Consider the following 23,791-nt stretch of genomic DNA (forward strand, 5'->3'; position numbering starts at 1 on the left):
GGACCTGAAATTCTGACAAAACTCAGGAAGTCGTTGAAAATTTACGAAACTGTTTTGTCGGAACGATAAAAACCGTGATTTTTACTCAAAATCTTAACCATTTTTACAGAGCCTTATATTAGTACAATAATAAATTAAAACTAATTGTTGTTTTTTTGTAAATATCGATCTAATTTAACGGAAAGCCGCTAATATTTTAGTTTCAGAACTTTTTCTGAAGAACCGGAGATATTAGCCATTAACCGGTCTGAAATTGGTTAATGACAGAGGCGTTAGATAAAAATACTCAGAGACATTCTTCATTCTCAGAGACGTTCTTAATTATCTCGATGAGTCAGGTTTATAGATTAAAACTTTCTTGTTTGATTGAAATCCAGTCAGTGTTCCCTTAGTAGCCACATTTGGGCAGTCATCAAAAGCTTCCGGTTAAAATTGAGACTGCATTTTATTTGTAAGATTTGATCTGATTTTAGCTTACAACTGCATAAAAGCGTTTTTGAACGATTAATTGTTAATTCAACGTCTGGGATATGGCCTACTTCTCATTGTTATCTCGAATACTATCGTACTTGCAGAAGGATCAGAAAATTTGTTGCACAAGTACTTTTGAACATAGGTTTTATTCTAAATATCTTTTTTGTTCTACTTTATCTGTATACCCGGGCTGACCATCATAAACCCATCTTAGATACCATATCAAAGTCATTTATGGTGCGTATGGTATCTTAGATACCATATCAAAGACCATACAAAAACAACAACAAGGTCTAAAATGACGTATTTTGGATCGAATATGAAGCACAAAATGTGCATAATTTCATTTTCTTTTGAATATAGCAAGAATTCTTTATGATGTCTCATATACCATATCCAAAAGTATAAAATATTCGAACTTTGAGGAAGTTATCAAAAAAGTACTCCTCTGCAGAAACTACCTTTTATATGTAAAACCTTTCAACAAACGGAGATCATACATAGCTTCTTAGAAACCATAACAAGATTAGACAAGAAATTTTGCCTTGCCTTAGAGGGAACCATATATGGTCTTCGATATGTATCTAAAAAGAGTCAACCCGTATAGGTTTAGGTGAAGTGCTCTTTTCTTCATCATGGTTGCAGTTATAATTATGCACAGAAGTTTCTAGTATTAAATGTTTAAATTTGAAGTTTCTAGTATCAAATGGTTAAATTTGATGTTTCTAGTATCAAAAGTTTAAATTTGAAGATAAATAGTAACCCAATCTATAGTACTATTACTTATTTAAATGCTTTTAGCTGACAGCGTCCGTTATGTCTTCTAACATTGCCAGCAGAAAAAAAATCTACAGGAAATGCGGTTTTGAAATGCGGCGTAAGATTTCAAGCGAAAACTCGATTAGGCAAACAAAATTTTTGTAGCCATTAGGCAAAAATTTTGAGCAAAAATTTTGTCGACATTAGGCGAATAACAATTAAAACTTTTGAAGAAGGTACTCCAAATTTCACTTGGCTCTTGAGTACTCAATTGCCCCTAACAATTGTCTTCTCCTATAAATGATTCCTCTGATCTCCTGCATGCCTTCCAATGCTTATTCCACTGCGCCAACTGTCACTTACTTGTTTGTTAATTCTTGTGAATTTAAATCAGATTGAGTAAACTTTGGAAACCATATGCGGTGAATTTTTGTAAGAAATGCGGTGAAATGTGGTGAATTTTTTTTTCTCACCGCATCTAGCGGTGAGAAAAAAAATTCACCGCTTGAGAGAAAGCGGTGAATTATTTTTTTTCACCGCATTCACCGCATTCACCGCATTTCTTACATTATTTTGCCATAATAGTCTATGCGGTTAATTTTTGTAAGAAATGCGGTGAATTTGGTGGTGAATTTTTGTAAGAAATGCGGTAAAAAGCGGTGAATTATTATTTTTCACCGCATTCACCGCAATCAACGCATTTTTTACGAAAATTCACCGCATTCACCGCATTTCTTACGAAAATTTACCCAAAAACCTCGACTCGGGTTATGATAAAAATTGATTGAGTTTTGTCGTCATTGATCAAAGTGTGACACTTTTGTAGGAATAAACGTATTAAAAAATACGTTTGTCAATATAAAAAATATGTAGTTTTTCATTGATGAAAATTGCAAACTACACGAAAAAAAATTTTACTCACGAGAAACTTGCAGATAAAATACAAGGAAACCAGCGGGCGGTTCTTGTAATTCAAAATTAGTTTATAAGTGATTCAAATTGTAGCAGCAACCCATTTGTGATCAAACATGTGAAAGTAGCGATCAAAATTTTCATCAGTATATTTGTTCCTTCACTATTGTGTTCTTCTTTCAGTACCATAAAAAAGCCACAGATCAAAGCTGAGAAGACCAAAAGCATCGTAAAATATCTGATTAAAATGCAATTTGTCAGCCCCGCAGCTGAGAGAGGGTAGATAAAATGCAAGGAAAGGTTTTTATCATTATCTGATGGTTTCCTATCAAAGCGCATGCATATTTTTGATTTAAATGAAAGCAATTTGATCGCGATGGATGTACACAAGGACGCTCGGTTATTTGCGCTTGCACAATGTTCTGACCCCATTCAACCACTATTTTCACTTAATTGACCACCCAATGAAGAAGAGATACAAAATTTTCATTAATTCGTATTTTGTTCGAATAAAATTGGTGTACCGAACTTAAAAAACTGCTTTAGGCTCCAACCACTAAACATTTTTATAAGAAAATGCCTCATGAGAAGGCTGATGGTGCCTGTCAATAAGGAGACGAGGAAACAAGACAAACAACAAATAAAATAAAAACAAGCATTAATTATGACCAAAACTCAACGACTACCTTCATAAAAAACTTAAAGAAAAAGTCAAAGTAGCATCAGATTAAAACTTAACTCAACAAGTTGTTTTTAATTTTACTAGAAAAAATATGAGACCTGTCTTTATTGAGAACACTTAACAAGTAGAACAAAAACATAATGGGCAAAGTTGAGAAAAAACATTTATACGTTTTGAAAACAATTAAATTTGTAACGGCTGCTCTCCTATCAAAGTCAAGGAAAACTTTACACTGCCCAGTTCGTTTCAGCGGTTTCAAATCTGTCCGGATATTGTGTTTTTGCAGTTAACTTTTGTGATTTGTATATCCGCTATACTGTAGAAAACCGTTGCATTACTTGTTGCTCTAATAGGCTTGATAACTAATTGCACAGCTTTGCTGTTATAACAAACTTGTTTCTCTCAGAATAACAAAATAATTCAAATTGAAACAACCAAATTTCGCTTGAGTTTTGGTTAATAACTCATGTTATCAACCGAATATAGCAATTCCCGCTCCTACAAATTGTAGCCCTATAAATGGGCTATAACTATGCGAAGTCTCAACCTGCTGCAGTTAGCAGTTGTAAAACGGGCTGTCCTACCAGTTGCAAATCTGATAATAAAAATATTTTTCAAAATTCAAAGTTAGCAAGTCTCTCTATTGGTTTCAATAACACCAATGTTGAACTAGAGTAGGCTTCGTTAAAGCCAGTAAGAGAAACTGACTTTATGCTTTGCACAAAGTTTCTCTTACTTAGGAACTTCGTTCGTCAGAAAGAAAATTTTGAGAATATCAAAGTTAATTCTCTTTTCACAAGTCAAAGTAAAGTTAACACTGTACAATCACTAATATAATCTACAGAAACAAGACACGATAACAATTATTTTACAGCTCAAGAAAGAGTGCTTCAATACGCACTGTATGTCAGATTAAAATAACCAAAATTGCAGATTTCAACTGATTTTTGGCAGTTTTTCAAGCTCCTTTTATGCTGCTAGTCACGTGGATTTACATGTCAAATTCAACTGTTGATGGTTGTAGATAAAAATGTTGACAGAATGTGAACACTTTTCCATAACTTCACTTTTTCAGTGTAAATTTGATGTCATGGGAAATTTGTTAACCATGTAGAAGTTTTGTCGAATATTCTGTATCAATAACAGGTTGATTCGAAATCCAATCGCAAAGAATCTGATGCAATATTGTTAAGTCGTAGTATTGTTTGCAGGTGGTTAAGGTAGTTCGAGTTTGAGTTTCACTTCATGTATGACAATTGTGTACTAATAATAGTTGTTAAATATAAATGTTGAACTAAGTGAACAAATCTGTAGGGCTTCGGTAGAATGTAGCATTAAAATTTGCTTGTCACGCTATTCTAGCTTTAATGCTCGAAATGACATTGAAACGCTATTCAAATTGGTCATTGAGTTAGTAAGCTCAGCCGCCACAAAATTCAAAGTCATGAAAAGTTTAACTATAAACTGAAAAAAAAACAAATGACTCAATTTATGCCTCCATACAACTCCAGTACGATTTGTCATTCTCAAGAATGTCACAAGACAAAAAAGAAAATAACAGACAGAAATCAAAAATTCGATTAACTTTTGCGAACAAAAGCGTTCGAATCCTATAAAGTCAAAATTTTTCACTAAAATCATTTGCGTCTTCATTGAACACCATTAATGTGATGCAAGACTTGCAATTAATGTGTCATTAATTTTAGGAATCCCACTAAATAGCACAAAGAACACCAAAAATTGGAAAATGTCCAAGAAAAAAAATCAAAACTTGTAGTATGAACGCCAGTAAACATTAATTTAATTGGTAAAACAGAGCTGAAGACTGCATTTGAATTCACTTGAAAGAAAATGTGGCCTTCCTCTTTGCTGCAGCTACGCTAAAGATTGTAGAGATAAGAGCAAGGGAGGCAATACTAAAAAAACATTTAATTTCTTTTGCAAACACTTTTCAAAGACATACTTAACAAGATCCAATGTCTCTTTTAAAAACATTAAATAGGTTTGCTTTTTGCTCAGAAATTCAATTGGCCTGTGTTCAATGTGACTGCGTCAAAGAGACTACCAAATAACAACGAAAAGATGCAGAACAAATTTAGGCAAGAGTGTACAAGCCAAAAAGGTGAAAGCTTTTCGTAGAAATCATCAACTAGTTTGTTACCTTCAGTTGCACGTGCGTTTCATCTGTTATGATATGAGATTCTTTGATATCATTTTGGTCTGTAAATAACGTCAAAATCACAACATTAAAAATGTCATGAAAATGACAGCGCTTCATTACAATCCGAATATTTTTCGTCTTCAAAGCTCCAAAATTACACTCAGGCTGGTCATGATATTGCTCCTTGTCCTTCATTAAAACAAAGAATTGATATAAATGTTACCCAAATAGCTAGTTTGCCAAAAAAGTTGAATGCATCATAAATAAATGATGAGTTGTGAACACTTGTTGAGAACTGCTAGCGTATAGTTCATTAGTTATTAAATGAAAGCATTTGATAGTTTCTTTCACAGCCCACTATATAGCTAAATACAGCTTTAATTATTTAGATTCAGTCATAAAATTACCGAAAGGACCTGAAATTCTGACAAAACTCAGGAAGTCGTTGAAAATTCACGAAACTGTTTTGTCGGAACGATAAAAACCGTGAGCTTTACTCAAAATCTTAACCATTTTTACAGAGCCTTATATTAGTACAATAATAAATTAAAACTAATTGTTGTTTTTTTTGTAAATATCGATCTAATTTAACGGAAAGCCGCTAATATTTTAGTTTCAGAACTTTTTCTGAAGAACCGGAGATATTAGCCATTAACCGGTCTGAAATTGGTTAATGACAGAGGCGTTAGATAAAAATACTCAGAGACATTCTTCATTCTCAGAGACGTTCTTAATTATCTTGATGAGTCAGGTTTATAGATTAAAACTTTCTTGTTTGATTGAAATCCAGTCAGTGTTCCCTTAGTAGCCACATTTGGGCAGTCATCAAAAGCTTCCGGTTAAAATTGAGACTGCATTTTATTTGTAAGATTTGATCTGATTTTAGCTTACAACTGCATAAAAGCGTTTTTGAACGATTAATTGTTAATTCAACGTCTGGGATATGGCCTACTTCTCATTGTTATCTCGAATACTATCGTACTTGCAGAAGGATCAGAAAATTTGTTGCACAAGTACTTTTGAACATAGGTTTTATTCTAAATATCTTTTTTGTTCTACTTTATCTGTATACCCGGGCTGACCATCATAAACCCATCTTAGATACCATATCAAAGTCATTTATGATGCGTATGGTATCTTAGATACCATATCAAAGACCATACAAAAACAAAAACAAGGTCTAAAATGACGTATTTTGGATCGAATATGAAGCACAAAATGTGCATAATTTCATTTTCTTTTGAATATAGCAAGAATTCTTTATGATATCTCATATACCATATCCAAAAGTATAAAATATTCGAACTTTGAGGAAGTTATCAAAAAAGTACTCCCTCTGAAGAAACTACCTTTTATATGTAAAATCTTGCAACAAACCGAGATCATACATGGCTTCTTAGAAACCATAACAAGATTAGACAAGAAGTTTTGCCTTGCCTTAGAGGGAACCATATATGGTCTTCGATATGTATCTAAAAAGAGTCAACCCGTGTAGGTTTAGGTGAAGTGCTCTTTTCGTCATCATGGTTGCAGTTATAATTATGCACAGAAGTTTCTAGTATTAAATGTTTAAATTTGAAGTTTCTAGTATCAAATGTTTAGATTTGATGTTTCTAGTATCAAAAGTTTAAATTCGAAGATAAATAGTAACCCAATCTATAGTACTATTACTTATTTAAATGCTTTTAGCTGACAGCGTCCGGTATGTCTTCTAACATTGCCAGCAGAAAAAAATCTACAGGAAGTGCGGTTTTGAAATGCGGCATAAGATTTTAAGCGAAAACTCGATTAGGCAAACAAAATTTTTGTAGCCATTACGCAAAAATTTGGAGCAAAAATTTTGTCGACATTAGGCGAATAACAATTAAAACTTTTGAAGAAGGTACTCCAATTTTCACTTGACGCTTGAGTACTCAATTGCCCCTAACAATTGTCTTCTCCTATAAATGATTTAAAAAATCCTACAGCTCCAGTAAAATTCACTACTTCGAAATATTACATCATTTACAGGCGTTAGTAACTTTCTGGCAAAATACAAAAAAATACGGGGAAAAAAGTAGAGAACATTAAGAAATCGATGCTTTTTTTCTAAATACTTAAGAACTACAAAAACATTGAGAAAAATTCTGCTATAATTGCCGGATGTGCCTATACTGAAAGGATGCAAAGCTCAATTTACGCTTTTTTACGTGTAGCTATGTTTTTGTGAGCTATTATCATCGAGAGACAATGTTCTATTACACTTGAGTACTTAGCGTCAATTGGATTTTGGGGTACCGTCTTCAAGTGTTTTAATTGGTATTCGACTAATGTCCACAAAATTTAGTTGAAAATTTTCGCCTAATGTCTACAAAAATTTAGTTCACCAAATCAAATTTTCGCCCATATCCCATTCCCCTCCGAAATACACCAGTTGATATGTTCAATAAAACAGCCTCAAAAGCGGTTATTTACTAGCTATTTAAAAGGACTGAAAAATTAACCACTTTCTGAAAACTATCCTCAAAAATGATAACATTCTGGGAGGAGTACTGCTCAAAAACGTTCATAAAATCAAGTTTGAAAGAAGGCTCATAAATGCTTTTGGCTTTAAAACCATCATACCCTGATATATTTTCGTTCTGTGCAAATGCGAATATTAATAGAATTTGTGTAAAAGGTGTAAAACCACTCTTTCGGAAGTCAATTCATTTCGGTATATAAGCAACAACGTGTTATTAGAACAAAGCAACGTATAAGCATTGTAATATCAAGACGTACAAACATACAACGTAAGCATTAACGATCAATGCAACAAGTGAAAACTTAGACGGCAAGGTTTTTTCGTCTGATGTCATTGACGTCAAAATCCGTTCGTATTCAATCGGCAATTGTCTAGAAAACCTAAGTTATTAAGCCGAAAACCAGCTTATTCGATACATATAGTGGTTAATTTTACTTAAAATTAGGTTAAATGAACTTTTTCGGAATTTTCTACGTATATTAGAACGTATTTAAATCTTATTTTAAAGTTTAGAAATACTCAATTCTGATTGGCTAAAATTCGTTCATTTACTACGTAACATCCTCCGGCCCGGAAGAAGATGTTGGGAAAACTGGTACAAGTTTTACAAGCGGACGGACGAGTGAACTGGTCGACGTACGTAAAACGGCGGAGCGCGCGACGCTATCGGAGCCGTAACGGAGTTCCACAATCCGAGCGGTTGGGTAGTAACCCCTAGGGTTGGTTTCCTCAACTATCCAAACCAAGTCACCGGTCTTAAGCTGTTGCTCGGCAGGCGTCTGCCACTTAGAGCGTCGGTTCAGCGTCGGTACGTACTCTTTGATCCAACGGGACCAGATCACATTAGCGTAAGACTGCGCACGGGCGTAACGTTTACGATGGTCGAAATCATTATTGCCGACAACAGACGGAATACCGGTAGAGTGTTCTCCTAAAAGAAAGTGGTTGGGCGTTAAAGCGTTCAAATTGCACGGATCAGCGCTTACGGGTGTTAAAAGACGCGAATTGAGGGCATTCTCCACGAGACAAAAGGTAGTATGAAGTACCTCATCCGTGAGGCGACGCGTGCCAAGAATAGTATTCAACACGCGCTTGAAACTGCGTACCAACCTCTCCCAGATGCCATCTTGATGTGGTGCGCTGGGTGGATGGAACCTCCACTTTATACCTTTGTGAGCAAGCTCAGCTGCAATGTTGACAACGTTCCACTTTTCAATACTTTCTTGGAATTCTTTCTCCGCTCCAATAAAGTTAGTGCCATTGTCTGACCAAATCATGGCAAGTGTACCCCTACGTGACACAAACCGCTCAACTCCCATAACACAAAAACTGGTGTCCATGGATGTAACTATCTCGACATGGACAGCGCGAATAGTGAGACAGGTGAAGAGGAAGCCCCACCTTTTCTCAGTAGTACGGCGGACAGTAACATAGAATGGCCCAAAATAGTCAACGCCTGTGTTCGTGAAGGGAGGAGATTGGTAAGCAAGTCTCTCCTTAGGTAAGTCATACTTGATTGGTTGCATAGTTACAGCTTGGAATTCGCGGCATCTCAGGCAGTGTGCTTTGATGGAACGCAAGGATGATCTTAGTTTCAGTACTGTATAGTGTTCCTGCACAATTGATCTTAGGTATTCAACGCCCTGATGATAATGATTTACGTGCATGTGTTCAAGGAACAGTTTTACAAACGGATGACGTGCGTCTAAATGATTGGATACTTTACGTTAAACCCAATTTAAATTAACCGCTTGATGCGGCCCGAGGAACGGATTAGCCCATTTGGACTAATAAACGGTGAATGTGGAGCAATTCGGCTACTCCGTTTAACGAATTTTTTGTCAAGAAGATCTTTTCTTTCGGCTTCAAAAGACTCATCTTGCACCAAGTACTGTAGATGACGCTCGGCTTCGTCAAGCTCAGTAGGGTCGGTAATGCTACCATCGGGGTTACGGTAGCCGGCATGTTTCGGCAAAAGCCGGAGAACGTATGCGGCAATGCGCAAGTACTTTTGATAAGAACTAAACTTATCAAATGGGAATAACGACGGAACGGGGGTTATCTGTTTTTTAACAGATGTAGCGAGAGAAACAGTGTCTTCTATGATGACTGCTTGGTTGATGCCAAGTTTGATGTTATTAATGACGCCTTTGTTCGGCACGAAAGGGAACCTTGAGTTAGTTAAGAAATGTGGAACATTGACCCAACTGCTTAGTTGCAAAACCTCAGCGGACATTCAACGCGTGCCAGCGTCAGCTGGATTATCCTTAGTTGCGACGTGGTTCCATTGGTCAACGCTGGTATACTCCAAAATTTCACAAACGCGGTTTGCAACAAAGACTGGTTGCTTTTCATTAGAGTTTATCCACTGAAGAACGGTCGTGCTGTCTGTCCACATGAATACTTGGTTAACAGTTACAGTAAGTGCCTGAATAATTTCGTTCTTCAGCCGAGCGGCAAGTAGAGCTGCCTGCAATTCCAGTTTAGGGACAGTCATTACTTTCATTGGCGCCACGCGCGCTTTCCCCAAAACAAACGCAAGCTCTGTTTTTTTCTTGCCCGTAGGAGTTGTTACTCGGGCTCGAAGAAATGCGACGGCACTAAAAATATCCTGGGAACTGTCACCGAACATATGCAGCTCTGTATTATCAAAGGGTCCACTAAAGTAACTTCGAGGAATTTTGATGTTTTCAAGCTTTGGTAAGTCCGCACTCCAGACCAAAAATCTTTGAATCATGTCCTGTGGGAGCTCGTCATCCCATTGCTGTCCTGTGACACGCCAGATGTCTTTTAAGAGCAGTCGCGCACCGACGGTAAACGGTGCGACAAGACCAATGGGGTCAAAGACTTTCGAGACAAGACTTAGGACCAAGCGTTGCGTGAGGGACTTGGTGATAGCGCAGCTTGTACCCCCGACTCACAACTAAAGTGTCATTAGTGTGATCCCACTTTAACCCTAGCACATGCGATGAATCCTCCTGACATGAAACAATAACCTTGGGCTCAGTAGATTGAGAGGAACCATCAATTCGGTCAGCCAGATTTGGTACATTGCTTACGAACTTTGTAAGCTTGAACCCACCGAGATGGAGAAGATGTACCAATTCCTTCGATCTATTGATGGCTTTCTCTGGGGACTCCACTGAGTCAAGATAATCGTCGATGTAGAAGTTTTCAAGGACGGCTTTTGCAGCTTCGGGGTAAAACTTGGCATTGTCTCTCGCTGTGCATTGTAATGCATAGTTGGAGCATGTGGGCGAATCTTTAGCCCCGAATATGTGGCGCGTATATTGATACACTACAACGTTAGTAGTGGGGTCCTCCCGCCACAGAAAGCGAAGTGATGGTTGATCTGATGGTAATACGCCAACCTGTAGAAACATTCCCTCGATGTCGGCAGAGATGGCATATGAATGCTGTCGGAAGCGAAGAAGTACGTAAATAAGGTTTTGGAGCAGATCAGGGCCAGTGAGCAAAGATTTATTCAGTGAGGCGCCATGGAATTTTGCTGCTCCATTGAGCACCCTACGCACCATACCCGGTTTGTTCGGGTTTAAAACCGGATGGTGGGGTAGGTACCACTCTTTATCGGACCGGCTCTCAACCTTGTGAGCGTCCGGAACCTCAATTACATACCCCTTATTTAGGTCTTCCTTGATAGTACTAGTATACTTCTCTCTGAGGTCTTCATCCTTGGCCAAACGTTTTTCGAGAGATTTTAGTTGCACAAGGGATGAGAAGTAATTATTCGGGAGCTTGGTGTTATTTGCTGCCCACAGCATTCCGACATCGTATCTCAGGCCATTGTGTATGGTGGTACTCTCAAGGATTTCGTGAGCCCTTGCGTCTGCTGCAGATCTGGAGTCGACTTGCTTGTTTGCCCCGAATGATTCAATGTCGTACCATGACTTTTTTTTGACTTGCTAACTCATTGTCTTGTTCGATATTCACTTTAAAGCACGTTGAGGTTAAACACGAACTTGATGGTAACGGACCGCTTAAGACCCAACCTATGGGCAAGCGTACGGCAACGGGTGAACGCTTGTCATCGGCAGAGAAGTATTCTAACGGGCGGATGGCATGATAGACATCTTGTCCGAGTATCATCTCAATGTCTTTATAGGAATATGTCACAGGATCAAGGACTGCTAAGTGTGGGTAAGTCTCTTGCAGGGCCTGTACATTAATTATATCAGAGCCGACGTTCAGACTCTCTTTAACGAAAGGATTGATAGTAAATGGTTCGAAATCTTGATGTTCGCTTGGTTTCACAGTAACTTCGACAATCCTAGTGTCAACTACTTCTTCGGTATTAATACCCTTGACAGTTAGCTTTAGTGCTTTACCGTGCAAACCGAGTCTATCTGCGAGACTACCGGCCACCCAAGAGTTACTGCAGGCGGTATCACACAAAACTAAAGCCTTGGTATCTAAACCGGACGAATTGACCAACTGCAATTCCTTCACCTGAAGGAGCCCCTTAACATCAGTAACAGATGACATTGTTGTGGTCTTATTAGACGGCTGTTGACTCGTAGTTGCTTTACTTTGACCTATGTTGACAGAAGACTGGATGGTATTTGGATTTGTTGACTTTTTTGTTGGGAAAACCCTGTCTGCTCCATGCAATAGTGTGTTATGCGAACTATTGCACCCTTCTGCTCGGCACTTTCTTGGTTGATGGCACTGGCGGAATGTGTGCTTGTCCCGTAAGCACGAAAAGCAAAGTTTGTTATCCGCCACCAACTTAGCTCTCTGGGCTGGAGTCTTTTCCTTGAAAACTCGACACTCCAATAGCCGGTGGTTACCTTTGCATACAATGCATCGAAAGTAAGTATTTGTGGAAGCAGATGGCATTTGCTTCTTTGTTTCCCTTTGTTGCGAATTTGATGCAAACACTTTTGAGGCTGTTTTGGTCTTGGTTAATGAAGTGATGTTCTCTTCAGGTTTGGCCTTGGTTGCGCTTTGTTTCATAAGATCATGGGCCTCAGCCTTTTCTTTAAGCCAATCGTTAAAATCAAGGAGGGTAGGCTTGACCCAGTGCTTCTTAACCGTAAAGAGTGACCATGACTCTTTCATGTTTGGTGGTAACTTCTGTACCGCTTGGTTAAGTAGGGAAGCGTTCTTCAAGTCAGCATCATATGATAATGACTTGAAAACCCCAACGAGACTGGATATTGCAGCAGAATAGTTTATGATGTTATCACTGTTGTGCATTTTAAGAGGTGGAAAACTGCTTAGTTTATCCAAGTGTGCACTTACGACTGCCTGTGGCTGGCCAAATTTACGTTCCAAAGTCCTTAGTGCATCCTTGTACATTAAACCACAGTAAGCAAACTCGGCAATTGCAATCTTTGCTTTACCGGTGACGAGTGTTTTAAGGTACGTCAATTTAACGTCATCAGTGAGCGGCTGCGAGTCGATCGCGCTTTTGAATTGACCATACCACTCATGCCACTTTAATGGGTCGCCATTAAACTCTGCAAGTTTCCACTCGGGCAAAGGGTCGTTTCTCTTGCTTGTTATTGCATCAGCTTATTCCCTAATCAATGACGCATTGTCCGGTATCGGAGGGGCAGGTGCAGACACCTGCGGACCGCTCCAACTCAACGGAGTGGGCCCAACATAGGGGTATGTTGGCTGAAAAACCGGAGTTGGCTGAAAGACCAGGTACAACATTAGTAGTCGCGATCAGGTTTTCCTGCTGCGCGCCTAACGGTGATTGCATATCAATCAAAGGGGGCAAATTGTGATAAATTCGTGGTGGAACATAAGTGCTTGATGGTGCGATATGCGTGTGTACATTTGGAGGCAGACTATTCACGGTGGTTGTGTCTTGGTTGACTATTGACGGTCTGTGCTGTGGAAACCGCCAATGACTCAAATTTGGCACAAAGTTCTGGCCAAGAGAGATATTGGGCATATTTAGGAAAGGAGGAGCAACAGAACGTATGACTTTGCTTACTCGGTTATTATTATTTTGAAAAGTGTTGTAGACGGGAGGTTGATTGATCATTGGGGCGTGTAGAATGGGAGCAGTGACGTTAGGTGCAAATACTGGGTCCGGGATGGGAAGGGAATTATGATGAGCGGGTTCGGCAAAAGGACTGAAAAATTAACCACTTTCTGAAAACTATCCTCAAAAATGATAAAATTCTGGGAGGAGTACTGCTCAAAAACGTTCATAAAATCAAGTTTGAAAGAAGGCTCATAAATGCTTTTGGCTTTAAAACCATCATACCCTGATATATTTTCGTTCTGTGCAAATGCTAATATTAATAGAATTTGTATTTGTCATTTAAAAAGAATCCTGGGTTAGATTATTCAAAGAATAATAATAATGGAAGTGTGCTAACTGATCTCTGATCTGTTCCACTTTCTCCCTGCAATCCCTCTCCAGCTGTTGTCTGTCCTCGCTGTGAGTCTGTCTCAGCAGTCTCACCTCATCCTCGTGACTCCTCTTCACCTCAGACAACTGCTCCTCCAACATCAGGGCTCTACACATACTACAACTGTCACTACAATGTGCATTATAATACGGGATAGGTGTTAATACATTTCGTCTACTTGAAATTAGTATTGGAATTTTGCTATCATTTAATCTATAGAATAGCAAGTTAGACCTGTCCAATGAAATATTGAACGCTTACATAAACGTTCACGTTTTTGTTTGTTTTTTCAAAATCTGAAATTAGACGGCTTCGTTAAATGTATTTGTTTATGATGCGAAATTCTATCTCTTGTTCGTTTTTTATTTTTGCGTAAGATATAACCCAATGGAACACTGAATGGTCAAAAGAGATAACAAGAGTTAAATCTGGCTAATAACCTTCTTGATCAGCAGATGATCTCAGTTATTTGGATCATCGCATCAGTATACGTAAATGTCACTTAACCAACTCGGATACATACATAAATGTCATATGCTTAAGAATTTTCATGAAAGTATTCTTTTTGTTTTTTTTTTAGTTTTCATTTCAATCTTCCAGCATATCCAAAACCAACCAAACTAACTTGCTATTCTTCATAACCTGTTTTGAAAGTTGTTTTTGTCCTCTCTGAGTTTTAGCTGGACAGCTTCTCTCTCTGCGCGTCCCGAGACATAATTCTCCAGTTGCTGCTGCAGAGATCGGATCTGTGAAGAAAACAATCTCACTTTACAATATAACTGATCACACGAGTCATCTTGACACGACTCGTGAAACAACTCGTCCAAAACCGAGCCATACGAGCTCCCGAATCGAGTACGAGAGTCGGACTCGGCGCGGTTTCTAGGGTAGCTGAATTCGTCATCAGATAGACCCGGAGAGAAGTATTCACATGATGAAACACGGGATAGTTCTGACCAATTCAATTAGATGAGTGAACAAAGTTTACCCGGGTAAGACCAAACTTAAAAAATGTCCTAATTAAGCAACTAAAGTGACATAAACTGCTGAATTATCAGCGCATTGCAGTTTTTTTTTTCAATAAACCCTTAACCAAAATTATAACATAAATATAAAACTAAATTATTAACTAGTTGGTTCCTTAGTTTGATCTGATATTGATCGTGCAGTATAAGCATTCCCCGATCTCGAATAAATTAATCAGATCAAATCAGATAAAAACATTTCACATTAGATTTTTCTGATTTAAAAAATGACAAAAGCTCATCAAAAATGAGCTTTAATTGATATTCCGCTTTTAACTAAAACAAATATAATCACTTTTTAAAATTTCCTCATAACGAGCTTATTTTTATTGGTACTTCTAAAATGCTGCAGATTTTCAAATCAAAATCCAGCTCTATATGTAAGCCGGTTAAAATCTTTTGCACAAAAAAAATTACATGACAACTTCTGATTTAACTTGTGGTAAACTTTTGCTCATCACTTTTCTTGGAGGGCCATGGCTCGTGGATATAAGACTGGGCACTTCGCCTCAACCTCCGTGCAGTTTCGTATTCCGATTTGCGATAAATGGGAGCATTGCGCCTTTTAATCACAGGCAGTGCTACCTCGTTATCGGAATAAGTGTTATTGTTGTAATTGGATGATGAGTTATAACCAGATGAGTTATAACTAAATGAAGGTGGCAAGAAAGGTGATAAGTTGAATGATGAGTTATCTGAGCTTTCCTCATTTGATGAGGAGTTGAATTGTAATGAGTTATCTCTAGTCATAACTACACAAATTAATAATATTATTTAACAAGTTTTTTCGTATTGAGGTTGCATAGATAACTATAATCTTCAAAATTTTGTTTAGAGGGTAAATTTTAGGCAAAAGCTGAAAATACGATAAAAATAAACTTATTTTGAACAGAATGTGTTCGAAGAACTATTCTGGAATTGAAAGAAGCCAGTGTTTAAACATTGGTTATGTTTAAACAAAGAGGCTGAAATTGTTGCAATTTTGGAAAGAAACATCATTTTGTAAATGTAATTTGAGCTTTCATCATTGTAAACATTGTTATTTGTCTAAACAGTTTTCAGTTGACCCCTTTCACAACTATGATGAAATGAACCGATCATAAATATTGGGTTGTGAAAACATATTAGATACGAAAGTTGACTAATTTTGAAGCAAAATAGGAATTTCTTTCAAAATGGAAGAACGAAAAGAACAAAAAAATTACGTAAATTGCCTTTTCCAGGCGGGGTGAACTGTTGGGAAAATTGAAGCAATTATTCCATTTTAATCAATATGACAATATGACTTTTGAAGCTAATGTAAAATGACGCAAAATACCTTTTTGTTCCAAAGCTACAAATTAAAGTTTACTTTATTAACTTTAAGTATAAAAAGTTTCAGTCTCGTTTTCAGTCTCGTTTTGACAATACCGTAATTTCAATTGCCATATTTGAAAACGTGAATTTGAAGTACAGACTATTGCGAATAATTTATTATTGCTCATGACGCAAAAGGGGTGTTCAATTCAGTGCGTTCATTGGAAAAATTATCTTCAAGTTTGAGGTTACTCGTTCAGAACGGAAATGTGCGCAAAAATAGAAGCTAACGCATCGCTCTATGTTTCAGAAAAATAAGGGGTACAAAATGCACAGGAAATATACATATAAATATACCTCTCAAACAGCACATATACGAGTCATACATACACATTTTAACCCATTACCATAAATTACATGTATTGCCTATGTTGCACTTTTACCCTTCCTCTTGTACACTTTAGTCATATTTTAAGTTAGTTTTTTTATGTAAATAAATTAACATAAGGAATATCAAGCAGTATGTTATTGCCTGTGAAGGAACATATGTTTGACGCAGTAACGGTGCTAGCGGTTATATAGTTTTCTTGGGATCATAAATCAGATGTTAAAGTTCAGCAGAGGTTGGAAAAAAATTCCTGGTAATAAATAAATGGATTCCCAACATTAGACCTACATGGGACATTTTTGATAACTTCCAGGGGAGAAGACGAAAAATTTCTTACATTTTGGAAAACGCAAAAACTTTTTTGGGGGGAGGGGTGGAGGGGCGTGGGTGCATTAAAAAATAAGCATAATTGCATGTTTGCAAAAACTGATGTTTGAAAACTAATTGACCAGAGTTTGCTCATTGTTGGGTTATGGACTTTCGCAAGCGGAATAAAAAGCGTTTTTAACTAAGTAAAAGAATTAATTTCTCAAAAATGAGAGAATAACAAAATGATATTTTACAGTAGAATTTAGAGATTTACAGGAGAGATCTGATTATTAGATCACGATGGTGATTTGAATTTGGGGATGAAAAAGGACTCAAAAATCAGCTGTATATATACCCATTATCAGTGTGAAAAAGTCAAGATACAAAACTAATCTTAGCACCGTGATTTATAGTGGGGGTCGCAAAGGTTACCCAATATGGTTTGCTTCTGCAAATCAGTCGCAAAGGGAACCATAAATGGAATGCATTTGCACTTTTCTGAGAATTCATTCACACTTCCGGAGATATCATCATCATTTAATACATGCTGGGAAGATTTTACATCAATTAATCTAACTCTAATAATAGTTATCTAGATTCACCAATTTGAACCGAATATTGATTCTCAGCACCATTTCTTGACGATTCATTTATATAATTTCTTTGATCAAAATCAAATTGCTTGTCTTTCTAATCTGGTAAGTCAAACTTTCTTTCTAATTCTCACTAAGTTTAAGACTATAGTTTGATCGAAATTCTAACACTCATCAAATCAAAGACACAAGCAACCAAAGCAAAAAGGAACTGTGTTATTTGTAATATGGACCAAATGGAAAATAGGGCCAATTTCAACTATAAGAAAACCGACTGAAAAAATGTTTATAAATATTACTGAAACAACATTTGTAGAAAAATTGTCACCCAATAATAGGCAAACACGTAACCCTAAAGGCAACGGAAAGAATTGCTCAGATGAAAATCGAGAATGAACAATACTGAAGAGAAAATAAAGATTTACACAAATATCTGAAAGAGAGAGCAAAAAAAAATTAAAATGAAATTTCTCTAACTTTTTGCCAACTGCCTGAAGATCTCAAAGACCAGACTAAATTTCCACTGAGAGTATTTTTTTACAAACTCAATCTGTTATTTTATCTTAACTTTTGCACAGGATACTGATTAAACAATTAGCAAACGAATCAAGTCGTGCCAACAAAATGTTGAAAGCTATTCCCAAGTACCCAAAATTTGGACATAAAATCAAAGACAAAAAGTTAAAAAATTGTCAATATAGTAGTTTGATTTAGATATAAAAATTACCTTAAATGTTCATATGAAAAACTTTTAATTAAAAAAAACAAAATAGCCCAGCAAAATTTCCCAATAATGACATCCAAAGATTTAAGAGATACCCAACAAATAATATCAAAATAGTTCAAACGTACTATTAAAAAGTACTTATTTAAACTTTTTCGTTTACTGAAAACGTTTATACTATAACGAAATCACATAATGCCCTAATCAATTTTTGGTTTGATTGAACTAATGGTTCAACATTTTACTACAAAGGCAATAAAATTTCAATTAAAATTCCCTGAATTGACAAATAAAACATTACGTTACAAAAACGTTCACTTTTTTACATTAGGGGTTTTTTTTGAGGTTTTCTGGGTAAATGTAACTGAATCTTCTCTGCTAGCGCCTCAGCCCCGCTTAGTTTTGTGTCCCCATTTTGTTAAAGCTAAGTAAGTATATAAAAATATATAATAACAACAAGGATTTATAAAGAGCTACATTAGCTATGGTTTGAAATTATTCCGTATTTCAACAAAAAAATGGTGTATATAACGTAGACATCGATAAAAGTTCTGTATTTTATCATCTTTGATGTTATCGGCTACAATAAAGGCTCGATTTTTATTTTTTTTTGGGAAACGTTTCTAAAATCGCTTTCAATCTAGCTAGACACTCTTGTTTCAATGAAATGCAAATATCAATCCATCAATCCCAAACAAAAACTTGTGGTATTTAACGTAGACATCGATGAAAATTTCTGTATTATATCATTTTTGGTGTTATTAGTTATAATAGGGGTTCAATTTTTCAGATTTTTTGGAAAATCTATTCTAAAAGTGCATTCAATCTACCTGCACATTCTGAATTCACTGGAGTTCAAATATGGTTCTTTCAATTCGCGAAAACTTAGAGTTTGGAGGAAGCTATAATAACGGCTACATAGGGCTGGGCACACTATCAGAAAAGATCCCTGTGTCTATAAATTTTATCCAAGATCTTATCATCTGTGTTTTCACAGATCTGCAGCTATTTGACCAAGTTGTTAACAAACTGTGGAAACTAAATACTTCGTTCTAGGAAATAAAACTGAAGAAGACAGTCTTCACGACTTGCGTGGATAGAAGAAACAATATATTACGCTTTTTTTAGACTAGGCCTTAATTTGAAATAGTTTTTATAACTGTCACTGTTGTCCACACACGAATAATACCCTTCTTTTAATCTTGAAACATGGGTCGTAAGAAATTGAAATTTTCTATTAGATGTTATCACGAAAAGTGTACTTTTTGACGGGTAATGATGATTCACCTCGAATAAAAGCTGTTTCGAATGAAATTTTCGAGCTGTTTGAATCGATGTGGTAGCAAACAATGATTAATTACGACCGCTAAGTTATTCGACACAACCAAATGTTTGAAAAAAAACAGAAATACTGAGAACAATTATTATCCAGCAGATAATATCAGCTATAGCAGATGTGTAGAAAATAGACTTTTTTAACCGAAAAAACGCCAATTTTTCTGTAAATTGATCAATAATTTGATCAAGATTACAATAAATTTAAAAGATCGTCCTCTTTTCATGTTTTTTCTGTATAACAATCCAACAAATTTTTCTACAAACCAGCTTGGCAAAAAAGAAACTCAACCAAAATCATCCTTCCAAAATGGGATTCGGTCACATTTTTGGAATTTCTGGGGAAAGTTTCAAAGAAAAAGAGATATTGATTAAGCTTTTGGCAAGTTGGTATCACACTTAAAAAATAATTTTCTGAAGATCTTTTACGGTATTATTTCATGTATGTCATTTTCGTGGTGTAAGAATATTCCTGAGAACAGCAGGAACAATTTGGCTTGCAGAGGTTAGCTATTGTCCCAATGACAAAGTCCCCTGATTATTAACATTTTAACAAATTTGTACCAACTCTGTCAGCTGCATTCAGTTTTGATTGTTTGTGACAGCGGTTAAAATGACAACATTTCATGGATGAAAAAATTATTGCAGATTCATTTGGAATCCTCCTAATTTGTTTCTTCCTGGTATCACTTTGACATGATGTGGTTCTATTGTTGATATGATTTCCTACCTGATTTTCAAATCCGCTCATTTCCCTATCGAGGGATAGTGCTGGGGAATTGTATCCCGTATTGAGTCGCTGTTTCCTCTCAGTAATAGGGGATGAAATGTCAATCTTCTCAAGGTCAATACCCGGGAACTGCATTATCACGTAAAAATGTCAGTTAGAAAGGAATTGAAGTTTTCTTAAGTGTCATTAATGATATGTAACAAATTTTAGAGATCTTAGTGTGAGTTAGAGTTGGTATAATTTTAAGAGTTTTTTCACTGGGCTGTGTAATAAATCCACCCTTCCAGTAAGTTTTATTGAAAATCGGTATTAGAAATTTGAGCCAAGAATATGTAACCAGAAGATTTTTCAATCACAATCAATATACATATAGTTAGTTGTCGGAAAACGCTTCGCCACCCTCGGTAAATTTTTTAGAAATGCAGCAATTATGCGGATAAACATCAACATAGCTAACAGCTTTTCGTATATGCAGCTCAACAAACTGACGCGCATAAGGTAAATTTTTGAAATGTGTAGAAATAGTTGGCCCAACTCACTTTATGGTCGAGCATGTATGCGTCTGATTCTGAGAGGTGTGAACAAGCATCGTCAACTGCCGAGTTTGCCCCAGGGCTCCGAGGACGGGGTGATCTGGAACAAAAAGGACATATGAATCGCTTTGGATTGTTTTATAGGGCTAGTTTTGTAAAAACAAAATGACGACCTTTTTAATACAGTAAAGCCGCAAAAGGAGCATGTACCCAAATTGTTTCGAGCGTGAACAACAATTTGGGTACAATTAATTTTGTGGTGATGTTTTCTAAGGCTTGGCAAACAAACAAACAACTGTATGTTTTTTCGTTAATACCAGTTGTTATTGCCGAGTGAAAATGATTATATATACCGACAGGGGAGGAAACAGTTTCAGCATTTATGATAGGTGACCTTCCTAAACCTGTTTCTGATATTAAAAAAGTATGCAAACATCAAATAAAACTTGTCCGTAACAAAACATATTACCCATTACCATTTGTGAACTTTTCAACTTTTTTTGGCACAGATATCAGAAAATTGAATTCAAATGAACTAAAAGTTGGAAGAAATGAACTTTTAGTCCTTCAAATGAACTAAAAGTTGGAAGAAATACAATGTGTCTTGAGCAAAAGTGTGCAGAACAAGAAATGCCAGAACAAGTAAGAATAAGAAATTTGCTATCGAAAATGTCAAATCAATTGAACTTGATGCTTTCAACGCACAAAAAACTGGAAAAGTTTTTCGCTTGAAAAAGATGACAACCTTACGACTGCGATTATCAGGCTAAGAGCTTGCCTAGCTGAAACTACTTCAATAACATTTTTAAATTGATTTTTTTTCAAAAAAAAACGACAACAGTTTTTATGTCAAAATTTTTGACAATGCGCAAAATTGAATGACTGACGTGAAAAGATTGCAGACAAAAAAATCAGTTTCATATCATCTTAGAAAAAAATACGTTTTTCATATTTGCGTTAAAAGACACTGACCTTGATATATTTGACATGTTTGAGTTGGCGCGTCTGTGTCCATATCTAAACAACAAATATCTACCCTATAAAATTGCGTCCAATCGGTTACTAAAATGCAACTGTTCTTCTGCACTCAATAGGCGGGACAATAATTGGCAGGACTAGAACAAATCAAGCTAGACAGATTTGGGAATCACTTAATATGGTTGCGGCATGCAAAACTGTGTGTACAGCATAATGTCTCACTTGATTTTATTTTTAAAATGAACTTTTTGAGCAAAATTAATCTTACCTTAATTGAGAGCCACTTTTTAATGAGAGCCACTTCTAGGATCTGATTTATTGAGCTTCGAAAAATGGAAGGTATACATTATTTCACTACGTTAAAGCTCAAAATACCCATTCTGATTTTGAAAACTATAAAAATCGGGAGCTATCGATAAAAAAGGCGATTGAAGCTTCTTCTTTGTTGACTGCTTTGAAATATTCGGTTGCTTAACATCATTTGCTGATCGAAATAATAAGCTCAACAAATTTGAATTCGTATCAACAATGAGGTTTGGTAACACAGTAAAGTAGCTTTTATTCCATTTAATTTCAATTTTTTTTTTCAAGTTATGCCTCTAACATGGAAAACAGTCGTTTTAGGGAATGGGGAAAAGATTTGAAAAAAATTTTGCGTGAACAAAAAATTACACTAAAACCAAATAACCGATCAAATAAACAGAGAAAATTTAAGCGTCTAAACTTTCAGTTGTTCTTCTCTTTCACTAATAAATTTAGATTGATTAAATATTCAGGACATATATAACCCATGTGAAGCGTTTGCGGAAAAACAACTCACAAATCAACTAAATGTAAAGTCAAAATTGCGAAATTGAAACTTTTAAGAGGAGTTAAACTAACAATATGCAACGCTAAATAAAATTTTATTGAAAAACTAATCAATAAAATGTTTTTGAAAGAAAACTTAGGTAAAATTATGAAATTTGAAAATTTAGCAATGGAATTGCGTTCTAACTTTTCCACCCTAACACACAAGTATATCTTTTTGGTCGATCAAAAATGATTGACGACAAAAATTGCTGAGAACTTGTTCCCCATAAAAAACTGCCAGACTCCATTGATGTTTCAGATATTCTACTATATTTATAACTCGCTCTCCGTCAAATGTGTAATTACGGAGTCTGATCGACAGAATTGTGGAAATAAAATTATCAAAAGCAATTGATATGCAAAAAGAATACAAAGCCAGAAACATACAACAATGTTTATAGGTTGTATGAAGATAAGTGACATTTTTCTCTCGTTTAAAAAGTGAAAGTTTTTCATAATAGTCTTTAGTTTGTTTTGAACTTCCGTGTTAAATGTTCTGTTATTTTTTGTTTAATCGAGCCTAAATCACATGGCATAGCAGTAAAAACAGAAAAAAGCAGATTGAGCTGATAGGTTTTTCTGCTAAAGTTTTGTAATTTGTAAAAGTAATTTACTACTAAGCAGAGCCTTCAAGCATTCCGTGCAAATTTAAAATAAGGCTCAGACAAGTTGTGCAAAAAGCAAGAAAAATTGAATGGTTTGGTAAGGATAATATGGGGTATAATAAGTATAGAAGATATAATGAGCAGTATATGGGCAACAGAATATCAATGTACTCTTAATACAATTAACATAATTTGCACCAAGTTTTTCTGGTATTTGATTTATGCTTGAACTCGATTTTGGGTTAGAGATGAGCAAACAATTAAAATGCATTTAGGGCAGTTTTAGAGGAATCTTCAATTCATCCACTGGCCTTCAGCGTAATATAACCTATTTTTAAACCAGAAAATTAAAAAAAAAACGAACTTACCGTTTTTCATAACCGCAAAATTTTGCAATGATTCACAAAGTCCATAACTATTTATAACTAGCAAAGGTAACGCAAGCGCAGTGTTAGACGAGCAAAAGTTACAGCACAATAACGAAAAGCTATTACATTACTGTAAGAGAAGCGATTTTAGTTGACAATTTAATTAATTTTAGTG

The 23,791-nt window shown here is 36.0% G+C and overlaps 1 protein-coding gene across 8 annotated transcripts in view; it reads right to left on the minus strand.

Annotated features, from left to right (window-relative positions):
* LOC142336148 (uncharacterized) overlaps positions 1–23,791 on the minus strand; it is a 55,369-nt gene that overhangs the window by 11,231 nt on the left and 20,347 nt on the right. For 6 of the 8 annotated variants that reach the window (XM_075384740.1, XM_075384739.1, XM_075384741.1 and 3 more), the window contains 5 exons: positions 21,786–21,830; positions 20,820–20,913; positions 20,281–20,409; positions 14,523–14,626; positions 13,848–13,988 (listed from right to left, as the gene is read on the minus strand). In XM_075384740.1, the coding sequence (XP_075240855.1) occupies positions 13,848–13,988; positions 14,523–14,626; positions 20,281–20,409; positions 20,820–20,913; positions 21,786–21,830 (513 nt within the window). The remainder of the gene's footprint in view (positions 1–13,847; positions 13,989–14,522; positions 14,627–20,280; positions 20,410–20,819; positions 20,914–21,785; positions 21,831–23,791) is intronic. The other 2 variants (XM_075384743.1, XM_075384746.1) reach the window with 2 other exon arrangements.

Source organism: Convolutriloba macropyga, chromosome 3 (genome assembly GCF_964194025.1).
Source record: "Convolutriloba macropyga chromosome 3, txConMacr16.3, whole genome shotgun sequence".
In the NCBI taxonomy this organism is placed as follows: Eukaryota; Metazoa; Xenacoelomorpha; order Acoela; family Convolutidae; genus Convolutriloba; species Convolutriloba macropyga.